At 33.6% G+C, this 20,880-nt stretch overlaps 1 protein-coding gene across 2 annotated transcripts in view; it reads right to left on the bottom strand.

Annotated features, from left to right (window-relative positions):
- The window catches only part of LOC134845259 (uncharacterized), a 133,372-nt gene that overhangs the window by 37,485 nt on the left and 75,007 nt on the right, over nt 1-20,880 (bottom strand). For both annotated transcript variants that reach the window (XM_063862207.1, XM_063862214.1), the window contains exon 6: nt 20,238-20,407. In XM_063862207.1, coding sequence (XP_063718277.1) covers nt 20,238-20,407 — 170 coding nt within the window. The remainder of the gene's footprint in view (nt 1-20,237; nt 20,408-20,880) is intronic.

Genomic DNA, 20,880 nt, shown 5'->3' with positions numbered 1-20,880 from the left:
TGAAACGTGTTATCTTGTGTTAGAGTTATCGAGTGTGAAAGCTTGGAACTGAAATTCATTAATTTAAACAATTCTTCGTGGGCGAGCTGTGCGAGTGTGGATAGAATGTTCCTGCGAATGAATGGAAATATCAAAAGGTTAGTACTGCATTTTCGTTTTATCAATTTATTACATAGAATTTTTAATTTTACTGCTAGTTGTTGGGGAAAATTAAGTTACAAATTTTCATCATTTTTAGATTTACTGCTTGTGGGGGAAAAATTTATAAATTAAATTACTGCATTGGTATTATATTTATTTAATTGTTGGTGCAAAAATTTAATAGGGTTTTAAACAGTTTTGAAGAAGTTTGCTATTTTTTATTTTTCTTTTGTGAATTTTTCAGATGATTGTTGGATGAAGGCTAAAATTCTAAAGAAAACATGGATAAAGAATGGTGAGTTTCTAATATTTTAATTAGTTAGTAATATGTATAATTCATACTTATCTGTTAGTCGTCGGGGAAGAAACCGTGGGGGAAGATGTCGTGGATGAGATCTGAAGTTGTTAGTAATTTAGCTAAAATGCGGATGATATTTTTAGTTTGAAGTAGTGGCCAAAGCAATTGAAGTGCTTTAATGGTGGTTAGTTCTTCAGTGCCAACTGCAAATTCATAAGGTGTGTTTTGGATTAGATTATATAATTTGTGATTGAATTTAGTGTTATGGATGAATTCTAAAATGGGGATTTCTATAGGTTGTACAAACTCGTGTGGGATAAGGAAGGGTCGGGATTCTTCTGCGTTGAAGGTCTTGGTGATGGGACAAAAAATATACATTTGGGTTATGGGATCATAATTTCGAAGAATACCATGAAGGTTAGTATCTTTAATGCAATATGTGAAGTTAAGAAAGAATGGTGAGGTGTATTTGGAATTGATGAATTGAAAACGATGGTGTGGTTGTCTGGAGGGAGTGTGTAGGTCAAAGTGATTTTGGATGAAACGATAATAAGTATATGTGTGTGTTTGTTTAGTGCGCAACATAATATCGTGTGAGCAGTGCAAATCTCTTTCATGTGGTGCAAGGAAATGAAAGGTTAGTGAAAATATTTGGAAGCGTTCTTTAAAACTTTCGTAGGCTTGTGTGTCTGTTAGTGCTTCTGAAATAATGTGGTCAAACTTGCGATCGAAGATATTTAGTGTAAATACATATGGTGTTTTAATGAAAAATTTCTCGGTGATTTGTGGGTTAGCGAAGCGATCGTCGTCTAAGAATTGATCTTGGTTAGTTCTGATGATGTTATGATCGTAATATTCTAGTGTATATTCATTAGCTCGGGGTGCAGTGTGTGTTTTTAGTGATTTTTTATATCCAATGTAAGTAAATTGTCTAGGTGTTAGTGGTGTAGTGAGTCGATATAGCATGTCCTTATTTCGTTCTATATCGATGTGAGTGTTAGATAAAGGAAAGCAAAGGGGATTAGTAAAATGATAATATGAGGTCCATGGAAGGGTAGGCATTAAAACGTGTTCGTCTACAAAGTTAAGTGTTTCGTTAGTGTCGTGAGGGGTCTTTAAGGTGTATTGTGGAAATGAGGGTAAGGTGATAGCTAAAAATTCTTTTGTGTTAGTGTGTTTTGGATGGTTGATATATTCACGGGCTGTTCCTGGTTTCGCTGGGAAAGGATGGTTGGGGAACTTTCTTTTAAAAGTGCGGTAAGCTCTATTAGTGCTGAGTGAAGATTCAGTAGATGTGGATGATGGTGCTAATGATTCAGTATAAATTGAAGAGGGTGTAGGGGTAGGAGGGTTGGATGAATCTATTGTGGATGAGATTTGGTTTATGGTTGGGGTGTCAAGGTGATAGGGTTGTTGTTGTAGGGTAATGAAATTATCTAGTTCTGGGGAGATTCGGGGGGTGTCTGGAGAATGAGATGATTGGTCTGAGTGAAGTGAGGAGTAGGTTGGAGTGACTTGGGAAGCATAAGAGGGTGTAGAATTGGTTGGGTCAGGGTTATTTGGCAGTATGGGTTGAAAAGGGGGTTGGGAAAAATTTAAGGAATTGGTGTGAAAATTATTTGATGGAGATGGTTCAGAGTCGGCAAATTCATCGGGGGTTTCAATATTCGGGTTATTGAGTTGTGAGATGGAGTATAAAACTGAGATGTGTGAATTAGTATCGGAATTCATGCCGGATGTTACATTACTGGATGGGAAATCGGGTGGCGGAAAAGCAAAAAGTGGTATTATTGGGATTGGAGTGGTGAGGTTGGTTGGGTGGGAATTTGATCGTTGTAGGGATCCAAGTTGTCGGCTCATCGTGGGCTAAAAAAATTATTATTTTGAGACTGAAAAGCGGTGGTATGGGGTTGTTCTATAATTTGTTCATAAGTATTTTCATCTTGTGAGTGGTGTGGCATTATATGTTGGATGGGACTTTGTGATATGGTTGGTCTAAAATTTTGATTATGTGTTATGGCTAAATTTCGAAAATTACGTGGGACTAGGGATAATGGATGGTTATGTGGTAGGGGTGGTAACTGTGGTGCTGTTGGCGTTGTGTCTACATTGTTATGTTCTTCGTCGTATGTGTTCTGTCTTGTTGCTATTTTTGTGTTATATTCTTTTATTTGTGCGTCTAAAAGAATTTTGTTTATAGATGTAGAAAAGATTGTAAAAAATCCTGCAAATAGTATGCGTGCTACACTTGCTTGTCTATTGACTTGTGTGTGTATAGCACATGTGTTATAGATTCCTTTTAAGAGTGAAAAAAGAAATCCAATAAAGTTAAACATTGCATATAAAATAGTCAGTTTTTCTAAGATGTAGTAGGGCCATCCTAGAAAATCAAGAATCTCATTCTTGAGTGTAACAAAGCTAAAAATATTGATAGGTGATATATCTTGGGGACGGTATTTTTCACCGTTTAGATATATATAATCTTTAATGTCTTTAAAATATCCGCTATAGTCTTGCGTATAGATGTCTGCAAATCCTGCGGTTTCGGCAAGTTTGCGTAAGTTTTGGTCAATTGATTGTCTTTGTATTGTGTCCATTTGTGTTAATAATTCTTGGAATTGTTGTGTTCTAATGTGATGTTGAATATCTGATTTTGAGTATATTCCTATTGATTGTAAGTCTATATTTGGGTTTCGAGCGATAGCGCGAATGCTTTCTGGTGAGAATTTTTTGAGTGATTGCATTAATGTGGGATATGGGGTGAGAAGGTAATATTTATCTTCATCAGGGTTTAGTTGTACTACATTGTGGCTATTTTCGGATCCACATGGGACTGCGGTATCCCAGAAATAGGTTCTTCGTGAAAGTGTGTCAACGAAATGTACTTTATTCTTATAAAAGATAGGGATTCTTTTATAGCATCGTTTATCTTCAAAAACGTATAGTGGTGATACTTTTTTAGTACAAGTATAAAACCATAAGATGTTTCCTTCATAGTCTAAAAAGTTTGATCTATTTCCTGATAGTAAATATCCTGCGTAGGGTATTTTTAATACTGCTAGTGCAAGTGATTGTAATATTTGTGTTCTTTCTAATTCGCATAGTGTGTGTCTGTTAGTGCTTCTGAAATAATGTGGTCAAACTTGCGATCGAAGATATTTAGTGTAAATACATATGGTGTTTTAATGAAAAATTTCTCGGTAATTTGTGGGTTAGCGAAGCGATCGTCGTCTAAGAATTGATCTTGGTTAGTTCTGATGATGTTATGATCGTAATATTCTAGTGTATATTCATTAGCTCGGGGTGCAGTGTGTGTTTTTAGTGATTTTTTATATCCAATGTAAGTAAATTGTCTAGGTGTTAGTGGTGTAGTGAGTCGATATAGCATGTCCTTATTTCGTTCTATATCGATGTGAGTGTTAGATAAAGGTAAGCAAAGGGGATTAGTAAAATGATAATATGAGGTCCATGGAAGGGTAGGCATTAAAACGTGTTCGTCTACAAAGTTAAGTGTTTCGTTAGTGTCGTGAGGGGTGTTTAAGGTGTATTGTGGAAATGAGGGTAAGGTGATAGCTAAAAATTCTTTTGTGTTAGTGTGTTTTGGATGGTTGATATATTCACGGGCTGTTCCTTGTTTCGCTGGGAAAGGATGCTTGGGGAACTTTCTTTTAAAAGTGCGGTAAGCTCTATTAGTGCTGAGTGAAGATTCAGTAGATGTGGATGATGGTGCTAATGATTCAGTATAAATTGAAGAGGGTGTAGGGGTAGGAGGGTTGGATGAATCTATTGTGGATGAGATTTGGTTTATGGTTGGGGTGTCAAGGTGGTAGGGTTGTTGTTGTAGGGTAATGAAATTATCTAGTTCTGGGGAGATTCGGGGGGTGTCTGGAGAATGAGATGATTGGTCTGAGTGAAGTGAGGAGTAGGTTGGAGTGACTTGGGAAGCATAAGAGGGTGTAGAATTGGTTGGGACAGGGTTATTTGGTAGTATGGGTTGAAAAGGGGGTTGGGAAAAATTTGAGGAATTGATGTGAAAATTATTTGATGGAGATGGTTCAGAGTCGGCAAATTCATCGGGGGTTTCAATATTCGGGTTATAGAGTTGTGAGATGGAGTATAAAACTGAGATGTGTGAATTAGTATCGGAATTCATGCCGGATGTTACATTACTGGTGGGGAAATCGGGTGGCGGAAAAGCAAAAAGTGGTATTATTGGGATTGGAGTGGTGAGGTTGGTTGGGTGGGAATTTGATCGGTGTAGGGATCCAAGTTGTCGGCTCATCGTGGGCTAAAAAAATTATTATTTTGAGACTGAAAAGCGGTGGTATGGGGTTGTTCTATAATTTGTTCATAAGTATTTTCATCTTGTGAGTGGTGTGGCATTATATGTTGGATGGGACTTTGTGATATGGTTGGTCTAAAATTTTGATTATGTCTTATGGCTAAATTTCGAAAATTACGTGGGACTAGGGATAATGGATGGTTATGTGGTAGGGGTGGTAACTGTGGTGCTGTTGGCGTTGTGTCTACATTGTTATGTTCTTCGTCGTATGTGTTCTGTCTTGTTGCTATTTTTGTGTTATATTCTTTTATTTGTGCGTCTAAAAGAATTTTGTTTATAGATGTAGAAAAGATTGTAAAAAATCCTGCAAATAGTATGCGTGCTACACTTGCTTGTCTATTGATTTGTGTGTGTATAGCACATGTGTTATAGATTCCTTTTAAGAGTGAAAAAAGAAATCCAATAAAGTTAAACATTGCATATAAAATAGTCAGTTTTTCTAAGATGTAGTAGGGCCATCCTAGAAAATCAAGAATCTCATTCTTGAGTGTAACAAAGCTAAAAATATTGATAGGTGATATATCTTGGGGACGGTATTTTTCACCGTTTAGATATATATAATCTTTAATGTCTTTAAAATATCCGCTATAGTCTTGCGTATAGATGTCTGCAAATCCTGCGGTTTCGGCAAGTTTGCGTAAGTTTTGGTCAATTGATTGTCTTTGTATTGTGTCCATTTGTGTTAATAATTCTTGGAATTGTTGTGTTCTAATGTGATGTTGAATATCTGATTTTGAGTATATTCCTATTGATTGTAAGTCTATATTTGGGTTTCGAGCGATAGCGCGAATGCTTTCTGGTGAGAATTTTTTGAGTGATTGCATTAATGTGGGATATGGGGTGAGAAGGTAATATTTATCTTCATCAGGGTTTAGTTGTACTACATTGTGGCTATTTTCGGATCCACATGGGACTGCGGTATCCCAGAAATAGGTTCTTCGTGAAAGTGTGTCAACGAAATGTACTTCATTCTTATAAAAGATAGGGATTCTTTTATAGCATCGTTTATCTTCAAAAACGTATAGTGGTGATACTTTTTTAGTACAAGTATAAAACCATAAGATGTTTCCTTCATAGTCTAAAAAGTTTGATCTATTTCCTGATAGTAAATATCCTGCGTAGGGTATTTTTAATACTGCTAGTGCAAGTGATTGTAATATTTGTGTTCTTTCTAATTCGCATAGTTGGTGTAGTGTTTCTAATTCGGAGAGTGACATTTCTTGAAAAATTCGGCTAATCGTATAGTCTAGTTTCATGTCTAAGTGAATATCATAGTGGATATTACCAAAATATGTACTATTCATTAGTGATAGTTCTTGTAAACGTGTGCTTTGATCGTCTTGGGGCTTTAAATGTCCACCAGGTTGACCTGTATTCTTTTGAAAATTAACTGGTATATATGATGTTCCTTCATTTAGGGGATGACTTGTGGCGTATGGGTCGACTTTTATTTTTCCAGTGGTCATGTCGAATCCATTTTCGTATTCAACAAATATTTCGGAGTATTGTGTTTTGTGAAGTGGGTTTCTGTATTTACATGCAAGTTCTGTTTCTTGATATATTTGAAAACGTGTTAATTTATTTTCTATATTATGAATGTTTCTAAAATTAGAACTTATTTTTCGTAATGGATTTACTTGTTCATATGGTATTGATTGTATAAAATATTTTTCGTGAAGTTTTATCATACGAGCGTGTATTTTTGCTACTTGAAATGTTGTACATGTGTCTTCGGGGAACCAAACAATTGTTGCTTGTGTTCGTGTTGTAGGGTCGCAATAACCTTAGTCGTTTTTACAAGGTAATCTAATTCCTTGATAGATCATTGTGTTGTCTGACAAATCTCGTGTGAGTTGTATTTTTTCGAGTTGTATTTTCCAATCGAAAAACATGATCTCTTGGTATCCTTTGTTTTTTGTGTCTGCTTTGCAGTTTGATGGGTTATTTATACCAATGTGTGGTATCCAGTGTTTATCGTGCATGTCATAGGTTAATCGTCCGTGTGCGCCGTTATATGGGTACTTTTCATCTAATTTTATATGTCCTTGATATCTTTCAAGTTCTGCTTGATGTACAGAATCTGAAAAAACTTGGAAATATACTAACTTTCTATCTGTGTTTTTATTTTTTGTGATGTTTAGTCGGAGTAACTCGTTTTTACAATCTTCGGGATTGAGATGTAAAAGTCGTTCTATATTACTCTGGTAGAATGATTCATGGTCAAGTCGGTTTTTATTTCCGTTTGAGACTTGTGAACAATGTACTTTCTTTTCAGAAAATGTTGCTGTGAATTTATATCCTGTAACTGTTGTTGCTCGGGCTTTTGAATAAAGTGTTGCTATTACATTTGTAGTTTCTATGGCTTGGGGTTCTGTTTCGCATTGTGATACTTGATTTATTGCATACTTGTGTAGTGTTTTTTGTTCGTTTTCTTCACAATCGTAATGTGTTACTAATAAATCTTGGGGTCCCGTGCGGGGAGAAGGGTTTATGTTTTGATTTGAGATTACTAGAAAAAGGAGTTGGAAAAAAATTAATAATTTTAGAATATACATGTGTATGATAATCCTGAGTATGGGTTATAAAATGTGATGTAACCAATTGTCTTTTTGGTATATCTGTCGTATTTATATATTACTTCAGTGGTTATAAATGGTGGTGGTAGTGATTGAGCTGTTATGTTTGGTGGATTTAATGGGTAGGGATGTTGAGTAATGTTGTTTAATTTAACTGTGATTTGAAACTTTAATTGTAAACTGTTTTGTTGGAGTATTTGGATATTGTGATCACGGATATCGTCGTGAATGTCTTGTCGGTATTGTAATCTATTAAGTGCCCAGTTGTGAAGGCGATTACTTTCTAGATGTTGTCCAAATAATGGTGGAGGTGCTGTAAATGTATTCCAATCTAGTCTTAAAGGGATATTTGTTGATGATTGTTCTCGATATCTAGCGTCGAGGTTATTTGGGAAATTTAAGTTAAAAGGTGGTGGTGAAATCTGGCTTATTGATGGTGTTGATGGTAGTGATAATGTTTCTGGTAGTGATGAGGATGTTGTTGTATCCGTAGAAATATCTATTGGATCATTGACTAAATTTAATTCACCTTGTGTAAATGAATGTGTTGTCCAATATGGTAGTCGTGATGCCTGGTTTGGGGGGTTAAAGGGATTTTCACGTATTTGTTCAGATGTTGGTGTTGAACCTAAGTAATCTGATGGTAGGCTTGAGGTGCTACGTTGTGAAAGAAGCGTAGGGGTTTCTGGTAATATACCAATGGGGTTTTCTGGAGTGTTTTGTGATGGGGATTGAGGTATATCAAAATGAACTCGGGGTGTTTGAAAATTTCTGTTTCGTCGAGGATGTATAATTTGTCTATTTATTTCGACTGTATTTTGGTTTTGACTAGGATTTCTTATTCTACCTAATTCTTGTGGTAGTGTTGGGTATAAGTTATATGTTGGTTCACTCAAAGGTGCTTGTCGTTGAACTGGTTCTAGTGGTTCAGATAAACGAGCGTGTCGTTCTTCAAAAGTGTATGGGTTATCTTGAAAGGAAATTCGTGTAGATGTTTGAGGATTTTGGGTAGTTGAAGGTGTTGTTGGGTTATCTTGGGATGATGTCGGTGAAGACTGACTTTGTGACTGTTGGGTAGCAATTTTTGATAGCTTTTTGGTCTATTCTTTTAGTGAAAAAGTTTATGTTTATTATAGTATTCTTCTAAGAAAAGAATTAGGAGGATTGTTGCTAGAGCGAATGTGATGATTGCTTTCTTTATACATTTGCATATGGTCAAAATGAGGGATGATAGAAATGTTATGAAAATTACAAATAGTAGAAAAATATCAGTTCTACTGAAAATAGTTCGTATCATTTAGACAAGTTGTATGAATCGTACCTGTGGATATAATCAAGGGTTTTTGAAAATTGGAGAAATAGTTCGAATATAGTGTAGAAAATTAAAAAAATATTACAAAAAATGATTAAGATTATTAGAAAAGATTCAAGGATATCAAAAAGAAATATTATGAAAGTTTCAAGTATCGTAAAAAATTGTTTGAGGTTTGTGATAATTTTAGTGACTGTTTGATAGAAGAGCATTTAAGAAATCACTTCGTGATCGAATATTTTTTGTTGTTTGGGGCAATTTTCAAGTGTGGTCGGATTATTTATTAGTTTTTTGACAAGTGGGTTGAGTTTTGTAAAAAATTGTTGGGGGCAATTTTTATGGTGATCGGGAGGTCTTCTTTGTCTTTATTTTCATTTGTCAAATGATCTGGGGTATTTTTGAGATTTTTATACTTTAGGCTAAATAAAATGGTCGTTCTTTTACTTTAGGCTAATTTAACATATTTGTTTGGGGGATATTTGAGGTCTGAGTTGGGGAAATATTGTTGATCTTTGGTTTATTAGATAAGGGAGGGTTATGATATTATGGTGATATTTATTTTAGTTGTCAAGTTGGAGTGGTTTGCTTATTTTTGACCTGGAGGTCGTAGAGTTATAGTTATAGATATGCCTGGAGTTTAATATTTTTCGTCTAGTTGGTTTGTGTTAAAGTTATAGAAGGTGACGGATTGGATGAATCCTATTGGCTAATTTTGAACTAGAATCGCTGCGTGTTTGTCAGCATGTTATCTTGAAAAGTGAAAGTGTAAAATGTTTCAGAGGTGCAAAGATTATTAAATGTAGAATTAAAGTTGTTTTTGAAATTCAACTTTCTTTAATATTTTAGATTGTGGGATGAATAATTTATAATTTTTACGTGGTTGATTTCTAAGTCGTGAAGACTCTCTATGTTCTGATTTGTCGATTTGTTCTTGGGGTATTATTTGTTCTGTCATTTTTCTATTTTTTCTTTCTTTTTGAGATGTATTTTGATCTAGATTTTTTGTGTTGTTTTTTGTGGTGGTTGATTTTGTTATTTGGTTTTTGAGGTGAACATCATTTTGTTCCTTTGTTGTATTTTCCGTATGTGGGTCATTTTGAATAACTTGTAAACCTGTAAAAGAATATAATTGAGTTAGTTCGCGGAGTGCGTATTCTTTTGGATAATAAGGTAATAGGTTATTTCGGTGTTGAACGATTTCTTTTTTGTCTGAGTCGGTGATTTTATATGTGACATCAGTGGGTTTTGCAATTATTTGGTATGGTCCTTTACGAAGGGGTTGTAATTTGTTTGAAATTCCTTTTTGGGTATTAAAATTGGGTATTAAAACAAATGTTCCAATTTTTAAATCGGAGGCTGGTGTAAAGCGTGAATTTATTTGTTCATTAATATTTTGCCTTTGTAACAACTTTTTTGTTACTTTTTGGTAAATTTCATTGTGTTTTTTATCTCTGTTTAAAATCCATTCGGTGTGTGTACCGGAGGCTAATTTAAGAATTTGTGGGTGATGAAAATGATCTTCATCGTGTGTATGTAATGGTAGGTTATAACAAATTGAGTCTTTATTTGGTTGACAATAACCTTGTGCGTTTTTATGAGAGTTTGCTGTAAACATTATTGGTTTGCGTGGATTTTGGTTAAAAACCATTTCATATGGTGACATTCCTAGAGTTGTCGTAATTTGTGAATTATATGCTAAGGGAAATAATTTTACATCTGCTGACCATTCGGTGTATCTTGTATCATTTCCATTGATGATACATCTGAGATATTCTTGTAATGAACGGTTCATACCTTCGACTAAGCCGTTTGTCCAAGGTGCGTGAGATGTACGTGGTTTGTGTTTGATGTTATATAGATGACATAGTGTGATGATTTCATTATTTATGAATTCTGTACCGTTGTCTGTAACTAAAATTTCTGGTAGTCCGAATTTTGCTATCCAGTGTTCATAAAGCGTTGTGTAAGCATAATAAGCGTTACAATGTGGTACTGGGTTAAGTGCTACATAATGTGTAAATGCGTCAACAATTACCATAATGTAGGAGTTTCCTTCTGATGAGGGTGAAATTGGTCCTTTAGTATCAAATGAGATACGATGGTTAAAGTACAAACTTTGTCCTTTAAAATCTTGTTTTTGTGCTATTTGTTTTTGATTTGGGTAAGGTTTATTTATTTGGCATACTATACAATCATTGCATAGTATTTTTATCCAAATTGGTGCATTTGGGAAATAAAAGTTTTGTATAAAATTTGAATATGTTTTCTCTGATCCAGAGTGTCCTTTAATATTTTGTGTATGTGAAATATTAAAAGCTATGAGAATCATACTTAAAGGGAGACAGGGAACTGTAGATTCATTTAATTTGTATTCTAGAAGGTCTGTGTTTTCGTTAATTGTTGTATTATTGAATTTTCGAAAATATCGGAGGAGTGTTTTATTTCCTAAAATAGTTGTATCTGCCTTGACGGGTTTAGTTTTATATTTGTGCCATGATTTTAGTTGTCGAATTACTGGGTCAAGATTTTGATATTGTTTCAGTGTTGAAATTGTAATTGTTTCTGTTGGGGGGAGAAAAATGTTTTCAATTTCTAATTTAGATAAGGGTATTGTATCAAGTGGGTCATGGAGGTCAAAAACTTGATTTATTGTGTATTTTGAATCGTTTGTTTGTGGTCCTGATAAGTTTATTTTATCAGTTAAATTTTCTTTTTCAATTAGTGGAAAATGGTCTTTTTTAGGCGGGTGTTGTTTTATTCTTTTTTGTTGGGTGTCATTTTTTATCCATTGTGAATATGGGATTGGTTTAAAAGTTGATGTTCCAAGTAGGTCAACTTCATAGTGATTATTTTGACAATCTAAATAAAGTGGGAAGTGTTGTAGATTGTTTATCTGTGATTGTTCAACGTCAGTTTTTACTGCATATTTGCATTCTAGTCGGGGTGATGTTTCATTTTCTGCAAGGTAGAATTTTATATTTTTGGGTATTTCAACTGTGGTTTTACGTGTAAGTAATTCAGGTGGCATATTTCGACTTAAGGTGTCTGGTAATGCAAGATTTTTTCCTGCGGTCCAAACTATATGTAAGTTTGGGAATTTCATTAAAATTAAATGAAATCCATAAACTCGGTGGTTTGGATTACACTTTTGTGTAAAAAGAAAGATGATTGGTTTATGGTCTGTGAATAGAACTGTGGGATGTTTTGATCCAAGTATCAGAAATTCATATTCTGTTAGTGTATATATTATGGCTGTACATTCTCTCATTAGAGTTGAGAGTCGTAGCTCTGCTTGAGTGAATAATCGAGAATTTGCTGATATGAGGTTCATTTTATTTGTACCATTATGTGATTGTAATAATGCTGCGCCGATGCCAAAGTTCGAAGCATCGCACATTGCATAAAATGGTTGATTTGAATCTGGAATTGTGTTTGAAATTTGTTCAGTTAGAAGTTTTTTAATTTCTTCAAATCGTGCTTGATGTTCTGTATTCCATTCATAATTATTTTGTTGTCTAAGTATATTATAGAATGGTCGTAGATATAATTGCATTTTATAAACATATTTGCTTAAAAAGTTTAACATTCCAAGGAATTCTTGGATTTTCTTTTTATTTGTTGGTGGTTGGAGTTTTTGAATAGCGTCTATACGTGATTTCAATGGAGTGATTGTTTTTCTTTCTATATGATGTCCTAAGAATTTAACTCTTGTCAAAAAGAAGTGTGATTTATCGGGGGCGGCCTTCAGATTTTCGTTCTGAAGTATTTGGTGATATTGTTCTAAAACATTGAACATTTCCTCTTTTGTCTGTGATTGCATAAAAACATCGTCTAAATAGGTGATTGCGTTTTTCTTGGGTATTAGTGGTCTAAAAATTTTGCTCATAAAAGCTGAAAATGCTGCTGGTCCTATGGATATTCCATAGAATAAGCGGTTGAATTCGTATTGTTGGTTTCCAATAACAAATTGTGTTAAACGTCGTGATTGTTCATCTAATGGCATTTGATTATATGCACTATTCATATTGGCGGTGGTAAAGTATTTTCCGTTTATTTTTGTTAAAATAACTTGTATTGGTTCAATGGGCCAATTACACTTTGATTCATCTATGAGTGAGTTGAGGTATCTAGCATCGAGAACAATTTTTAATGATTCTCCTTTGGCTAGAATGATAACAGGGTTGATAAATGTGTTGCCTTTTGGTTGTTCTTCTTTGTTTACTGGTGATATAATGTTGTATTGTTCTAAAATGTCGAGTAATCTGTTCACTTTATCGTGTAAGTGAATTGGTACTTTACTTGCTCTTTGTTTTTTGAAAACTGATTCTGGTTTTAATGGGAGATGTAGTGATGAGCTGATTTTGCCAACATCAAATTTGGATGTTGCATAGACTGATGAATATTTAATTAGCTGTTTGGCTAGTTTTTCAAATTCGTCTTGTGTTATTTGTGAATGTTGGAAATTAAACATTGTTAAAAATTTCTGTTGATTCTCTGTGTAGTTACTTATGTTGAATGTAGGTTTGAAATATGGGGTTTTTGTGAAATAATCCGTGTTTCTGTTTTCGTTACTTATTATATTATTTATAGATAATTCTTCATTAAGGATTGTGGATTGGCAAATATCTAGTAATTGGAGTATATTATTTACACGATATGCTTTTTCGTGTATTGGTGATATTGTAGCGTTGGTTTCGCAATAGCCTAAAAGTCCTAAAGGTAATGTTACTTGGTAAGGTGTATTGTTGTATACATGTAAGGAAATAATATCTGAATTCGAGTTTTTCAAATATTTTATTGATGAGATTGTGATTTTGAAAAACTTATGAATAGGTTTGAATTCAAAATCTGACATATAAAATTTTTGTTTGTTTTGTTTTTTATCATATTGGTGAACTTGTTTGATTGAAAAATTATAGATGTTTCCTGATAGTGGTTTCAAGTGTTTTCTTTGTTGGTTATATATTGGGTAAAATTTTGAAAAGAATGGTGGTTGTTTATTTAATCTTTGAAAAAATGTTAGGGATGTGTCTTTTGTTTTTGTATATTTATCTTTGATTAATATTTTACTATTCAAGATGTTGATTGTTGGTATATATTTAGAGATAAATGGTATTCCAATGATATTGTGTTTAATATCAGTGATATGGAATATTTGTTTAAATGGTTTGGTTAAAATTTTGTTTTGCTCCAATGTTCTTGTGGGGAGAAGAAATAATTGAATTTTTCCGTAGTTTATTAATGTTGATCCTTGTGCTGTTGCTAATTTGCTGGAGGTTTCAAGAGGTGTTAGCTTTGGGTGTAAGATTTTTATTTCATTCCATGTGGGAATGTTTATTATATTTGATTCTGCTCCTGAATCAATTAAAAAATCAATTTCAAGATCTGGTGGTTGAAATTCTTTGCTTCTTGGACTTTCTAAAAGAAATGGTATTGTCCAAATTTTTTCTTTGGGTTGTTCTTTTTGTATGTTTTGATAGATGTGATTTGTATTTAAGCATTTTGTTTTTTCGTTCTCATTGGGTTGATTTGTAGTGTTAATTTCATTAGTTTTTTGTGTCGTCGGTGTGGAATGGATGGGTTCAATATAATAATTGTGAAGGAGTTCTGATTGATTCTCATATATGTGTGATGAAAATGGTTGTTCATATATAACAGGTTCATAGTCATTTTCGACTTTTATCATATTGATGGAGAGAGTGTTTTCTGTTTCACTTTCTGAGTCTGATGATTCACAGTTTATTTGATTGAGTTGTAACACATCATTTACTGTGTCGTCAATACCTGGAGGGTCTGATGTTGTTTCTGGATTTGATTGTACTTGATTTATATTTCTTTGATGTTTAGGTGTACTACTTCTATGGCGATTATTAGAATTATTATAATGGTTATTATTCCTGTGTGGTGATTGGGAATAATTTCTATAACGATTATTATAACTTAAATGTCGATTTTGTGAATTATTTGGTGATCTGTTTTGGTAATTATTGTTTGGTCTGTTATAGTTCGATCTATTATATGAGTTATTCCTTGATCGATTGTTCGGGTAATTCTGGTTTCGGTTGTTTGAATAACTTCTATTCCGATTATTGGAGTAGTTTCTATTCCTATTGTATGATGAATTTCGTGATTGATTGTTTGGATAGTAATTATTTCTTGATTGGGAATTAGATCTAGAAACAAATCGTGTTGTATTTGAATTTGATCTGGAGTAGTTATTTCGACTATTTGGTCTATTGTAGTGATTTTGTGATGAATTTTGCGTATTTCTTCGTTCTGGTGATCTTCCTCTATGACTTGAGTTATATGGTGATTGATTTTTTGTATAATTTGTATTGTTCGGGAGTGGTTTTCCTGAACTGTTGTTGCTGTACACAGTTTTGTTCGGTAGATTTTGATCTTTTTTCATGTATTGATAGAATGATTTATTTGGTTCTTTATATTTTTGAGGTTTATTTTGATTGTCTTGCTGTTTTTGTCTACATTCAGAAATACTATGTCCGTATCGTCGGCAATAATTACACCATTTTTTGAAAGATGGTTTGCCTTTAAAGTTTGGGTGTTTTTCGTAAATATTGAGTATTTCAGTGATTTTTTCAACGAGGTCTGTATCTGATTCCTGTATATTGTTTATATTTGTGGAAGCTGTTTCAATTCTGTTAACGTATTGTAATTTCAGATTTTCCGTTTCTTCGAGTTTCATTGTGATTTCTGCTTGTTCTAGTTTGTCTACTAGTTTTCGAAAATCTAAATCGGGTTCTCGAATTGAAGAAGGATGGGATGCTCTCTTTTTTATTGCTATTTTTCTTAATTGCGGTGTTAAGGTCATCATTAAGATTTCTGTCATCTTTGTGTTTTTATAGTCGTGTGTATTTAATGAATATGCTTTTCGAACTAGTGTTTCGATTCGTACTGCTAATTGCTTGATGGTTTCGTTTGGTAATCTGCGAATTTCATTACATAAAACTCTTTGTTGTTGTTTGTTTCTTTCGGAGTCAAACATTTTTGAAAATTCTTGTGTAAACCTTTTGCAATTTGATTTTATTTCTATAGGCAATACTGAAAACCATTTTTGGGCTGCGCCGTCTAAAGTTGTTTGTATCAACGCTGTGCGTCGATGTATCCAGTTTTGATGTAGTGGCGTATTAATTGGTTCGGGTCCTATATTTAAAATTAAATTTGCTGTTACTGCATTTAAATAGTCTTCTACAGAATATTCAGGGTCTGTTCCTGTGAATACCATTAAAGGTTTATTTGATGTTATTGATGATCCACCCATAAGGTATGGACTCATTGTCATTTGTAATGATTCTGCTGCATTTGGCATTTGAGAAAAATTTGAAAGTTGATTTCTTGTTATTTCGTGTTGTTGAAGAAAATATGGGAGTGGTATTTCATTTTGCATTTGTGTTGGTTGGTACGAGTTTGCAATCATTGGGTTTTGTTGCTGAATTGGTTGAAAAGATTGTGTATTAATTGGGTTTTGTTGCTGAATTGGTTGTTGATTTTGTGTATCTATTGGTTGTGGAGAAAAAATTCTATGATATGTATGTGGTTTCTGTATTCCTTGTCCACGATATTCTTGATTATAGGGTGCAAATATATCTGGTTGTAAGAAATCATCATCTGAGGATAAGTAATCCATTTGATAAGATGTTTGTTTTTTATTTTTATTTTGTTGAAAAAATGGATAGTTTTCACTACGATCCTGTGGAGGATGTAAATTTGTTTGGAAATTTACTGAATTAGGTGGTGCCATTGAGTTATCCCAGTTTCGAGATCTTGTATAATTACTAAAATTTTTTCGTGGTTGATAATTTATTTTTGATGGATGTGTGTAATTATAATTATGGTCTGCAAAATTGTTTCTAGTGAACGTTTTGCGTGTTTTTGGCGGTATTGTCATGGGTCTGTATGTTTGGTAATCCATGTGTGAATATTTTGGGGCAACCGAAGGTTTAATGGTTGATTGTAAGGTTACCTGTGTTTGTGAAGGATTTGTATTTCTTGGTGTTGTTAAGTTTGGACGTATTGGTGAAATACTTTGTTGTGTAGTTGTTGTGTGTACGATTTCTTCATTTATGAAGTGTGATGGTGTCTGGATATCTTGTTGAGTAAGATTCCTAGTTCCATTGAGGTTTTCATTGTGTATGACTGTAGAGTTTAAACTATTATTTTGCATATCGGGTAAAAATGTATTATAGTTTAATGGTGTTGCATCAATGGTTAATGGTATTACTCTTACATAATCTCTTATATAAGATATCGTACTTATTGCTTGGCTTGAGATTGATTGTGGGAAGTTTATGAATGCGGGATGAGACCATTCGGGGACCCAAACATAGTCTGATTGTTCTGCGATGGCAGTATCATCGTTTGAGTTTTGGGGTCTGAAATTTTTTCTTGCTTGTGAAATTAAATCAATATTATGTGTGAAATAATCTATTATGAACCATGCCAAAATTTTTTGTAAGTCGTGTTTTGTATGTTGTGAAACTTCATCTTTCGTGAAATTTTCTTTAATTATATTTAGAAAACTAGAGAGTAGTGTGATTTCAAGTCGTACTCTTATATGTTTAGATGTTTCTGTCGGTGAGACATTTGGTATCTGGATTTCGTTTTCTAATATCGATATATAACTATATATTATCGCAAAAACTTCATTGGTGAATATGGAGTTTGCTCTTTGTGAGTTATGATATTGGATGCTTTTTATATATTCTGAGAATACTTTTGAAAATTGTAAATCAAGGTCGTCTGTTTGAATTATATATTTATTGTGATTCTGATTTGGTGAGCTGAATTCTATGGAGTAGATTCCGTATTGTTGTGTTAGGTTACATATATCTTTTAGATAGTGATCGATAATTTGTCTTTTGATTTTTACATCTGGGAACTCTGTTTTACATGGACTGATTCCGGGTTCAAACAAATTGCAAAATATATGCTGTCCTCTATCAGTGGTTGCATCTACTATAAAGGGGAAGATATCATCATCATCTGGACTTTCTTCACCTGGGGTGTGTGTTGAGCTCATTTTTTCGTTTGATGACTGTTAATATGTAATTATCAATGTGTCTAATTGGTTGATTCCAATTGTATAAATGTACTGGTTTGTGTTTATACTGCTTTTTTATTCTTCTTTTTCCTCTTTTTGATGAATTTGAAGTTGTTTCTGAGTCAGATAAATATAATTGATCGTGAATTGGGCAATTTTTATCTATTGATTCTTTTAGTTTATAAAGTTCGTCTAAACTGTTGGTTTCTGATTCTGAAAATGCGTTGCGGTTTTTGGAAAATCTTTTTCGTGTAATTTGTCTTTGTTTAGTTATTATTTTTCTCTTTAGTGTTTGTCGTTTTGTTCGAATGTATCCAACTGTTTGTGTATGAGGTGTGATTACAAGGTCGTATTTTTTGTTATCTATTTCACAATTGTGTAAAACGATTGTTTGTTTATTTCCTAGGTTTTTAAATGACATAAGGTTTAGGATGACGGGTGCAAAAGGTTGTTAAATGATTTCTATTTGCTTAAACTGTTAGTCCTTACGATTTTTTTGTTAGCCTAACCTGGGTCTATTTGTTCAGGGTTGGGGAGAAAAGTATATCGATTCCGAAGAATGATTTTATACTTTCTCGTGGCTAGTATAAGCTAAGGTGTTAACTTACTTAATCTTACTTAAGGGTAGTGATTGTGTTCAGGGTTGGAGAATAGTAAATCGATCCACAAGGTTCAGGTATAATTAGAACGCGAGTAGTTCGTTAGATACTATTTTAAACTTACTAAGTCTAAGATTTATCCTGGGTCTGGTAAGAGGGGGGATCAAGTGAAGGATGAATAACCGAAGTTCTTCACTGTTTATCCTAATTTGAATGATTAGTTTTGTTCAAAAATTTCTATTAGTCCTGGGTTTTTAGAAAGGGTTGGATAGTGAATCGACGTTTGAGGTCGTTAGACACTAGTTAAGTGGGTGGGGGAGAACAAAGTTGTTCTTTTTGATCCAAGGATAGGCCTTGATGATCAAGTTTTAAATTTAATTATATAGAAAATGATTTAAGATCCAAGGATAAGCCTTGATGATCTGATTTTAAAATTAAGTGAATTTAAGTTTTAAAATGATTTAAATTTGTGTAAGGAAAAGATTTAGTATTTTTATGATATTAGTGAGCTTATGAATGCTGTTATGTTTAGGTGATGAAGCTGGAACAACAGGATGATTTATAATTACTAACCATTTATTGTCATGCTACTAATTTTTATTTTGATTTTTCAATAAATATTTTTCAAACATGTTTTGTATATTACTGCAGAATTTAGGAAAACGATCTGAGATCTTTTTATCAATCGTTATTGTATATTAATAATTTTGTTTAGCGCCTGAAATGATTTTGAAGATTGACTTCAAAATTTTATGTTTGCAAATGAAAATCTAAATTCATTGCTAGTAGTATTCTAAATACAAAAGTTTGTTCTGGCTTTTGCCGAACTATCATATAACTATATGGTAAGTTTCTACTTTGTCGTATGTCGTCTCTGGTTCGAGGTCTTCTTCCAATTCCGGGTAGTTCTGTTATCGTTCGGAATATTGGCTCTGATCTATTGAGTCGTAGAGACATTTCGATTAAATTATTGTCGTATAACATTTTGTAAATGTTTTGTCTAAATTCTAATCTATTATTGGTTAATTCTAAGCGATTAAGGTCTTGTTCGAGACTTATGGTCGCACCAGATGAGTTATGACCGAAGTGTATAACTCATAGAGTAATTTCGGATAGGGTACACCGTCTGCTCGTCACGCTATCTTATTTTCGGCCGGATAGATTCGTGCAACTTCTTAGTCTAATACCGATCCTAATCTTACTCTTATACTATCTAGTCTCAGGTTGTTTAACTAGTCTCTGCTAGGCTCAATAGATCTAGGGTATACTGGTTTATTGCGGCTGCTGAAGTACTCGGGAGAGTTCAACTAACTTCTAAGTTAAATTCAAATCTCTCTGGTGCTGAAATTACAAGTAATTTCAGCACTTACAAATAAGTGGATTGTTAGTCAGATGGATCATGATTGGTTAATTTTAAATACTTTACATTGGTAAAATATCTAATTTATCCAATCATAAAATGTAGTTTAGATCAGGTTCCAGTAGTCTCATTTTTAACAAACGTATTTCTTTCCCAACGTGGAATTTAAAATCAATTCAATCACTTGAGACTACTAAAATTGTGATTGCAGACAAAATAAATAGTTGGCTCAGCCCTGTAGAATGATAAAAACAGCTAAATAACTATTGTTTGCTTAAATGAACTGGTGTTGAAAACTTCCGTCTAACATCAAACATGGCCCGAGGTAACGTTCACGTTCAGCCACTAGCATGTTTACCAAAAATACCTGAATTATTCATGCTTTTCAGAAGTCGATATTTCTAATCCAAACTCAAACTTGCAGCACTAGCTAGTTTGCATTTAATGACAAGAACAATGAAAATGCAATAAACAGTTGCGGCTTTGAATAGCGGTGTATTTGTAGATTTGGCATAGGTGAAAACTGAAGACAAAAGGAAGAACGTTCTTACAAAGAATGCGTATGGCGTGTTTGAGCTCGCGTGTGGAGTGGCGAAGCAGCCCAGACTGCCTGAGCGCAGCATGACTGCGACCGAGTCCGAATATAGGTGGTGCTCGTGTGGGTTGCATTTAAACTCCTCTGCTTCCTCGTCGTCAGTAAACAGACAGTCCATTGAAGCCGCTATAACATCAAACCATTGTACCTGTGAGTATAATGTTTGGCCGACATTTAGTAACATGCAATTCGCAATGAGCTACAATTCGCAGCAAACGAGATTTCATAAAAGGATAGCCGGCTGCTGCGCAAGTAAGCACAGAATGATCCGACATACTTCATAAAAAACAAATAAGGGTCGTTTCTTGTGCGTGGTGTGACGAAAAAACCATATAAACGCGAGAAAAATGGGAAAATTAGGCATAACCGACAACAGTAGTGACATCCCTAAATTGACCTGTAATATTTAAAAAAAATTAATTTAACAGAAAACTTTTATACTTATTGTCAAGAAAGAGCTAAATGAAACTTTCAAAACTAGTTTTAGTTAAGTATAAAATTCAATTTTCATATAATGAGAGTTAATAGATCAACTTATCGCCCAATATAATTTCAAACCGGGTTTTCTCAACATTGGGACAATTTTGTTGTAAATTTTT

The sequence above is a fragment of the Symsagittifera roscoffensis genome, chromosome 1, assembly GCF_963678635.1.
Source record: "Symsagittifera roscoffensis chromosome 1, txSymRosc1.1, whole genome shotgun sequence".
Classification (NCBI taxonomy): domain Eukaryota; kingdom Metazoa; phylum Xenacoelomorpha; order Acoela; family Convolutidae; genus Symsagittifera; species Symsagittifera roscoffensis.
This window is presented reverse-complemented; position numbering and strand designations above follow the sequence as displayed.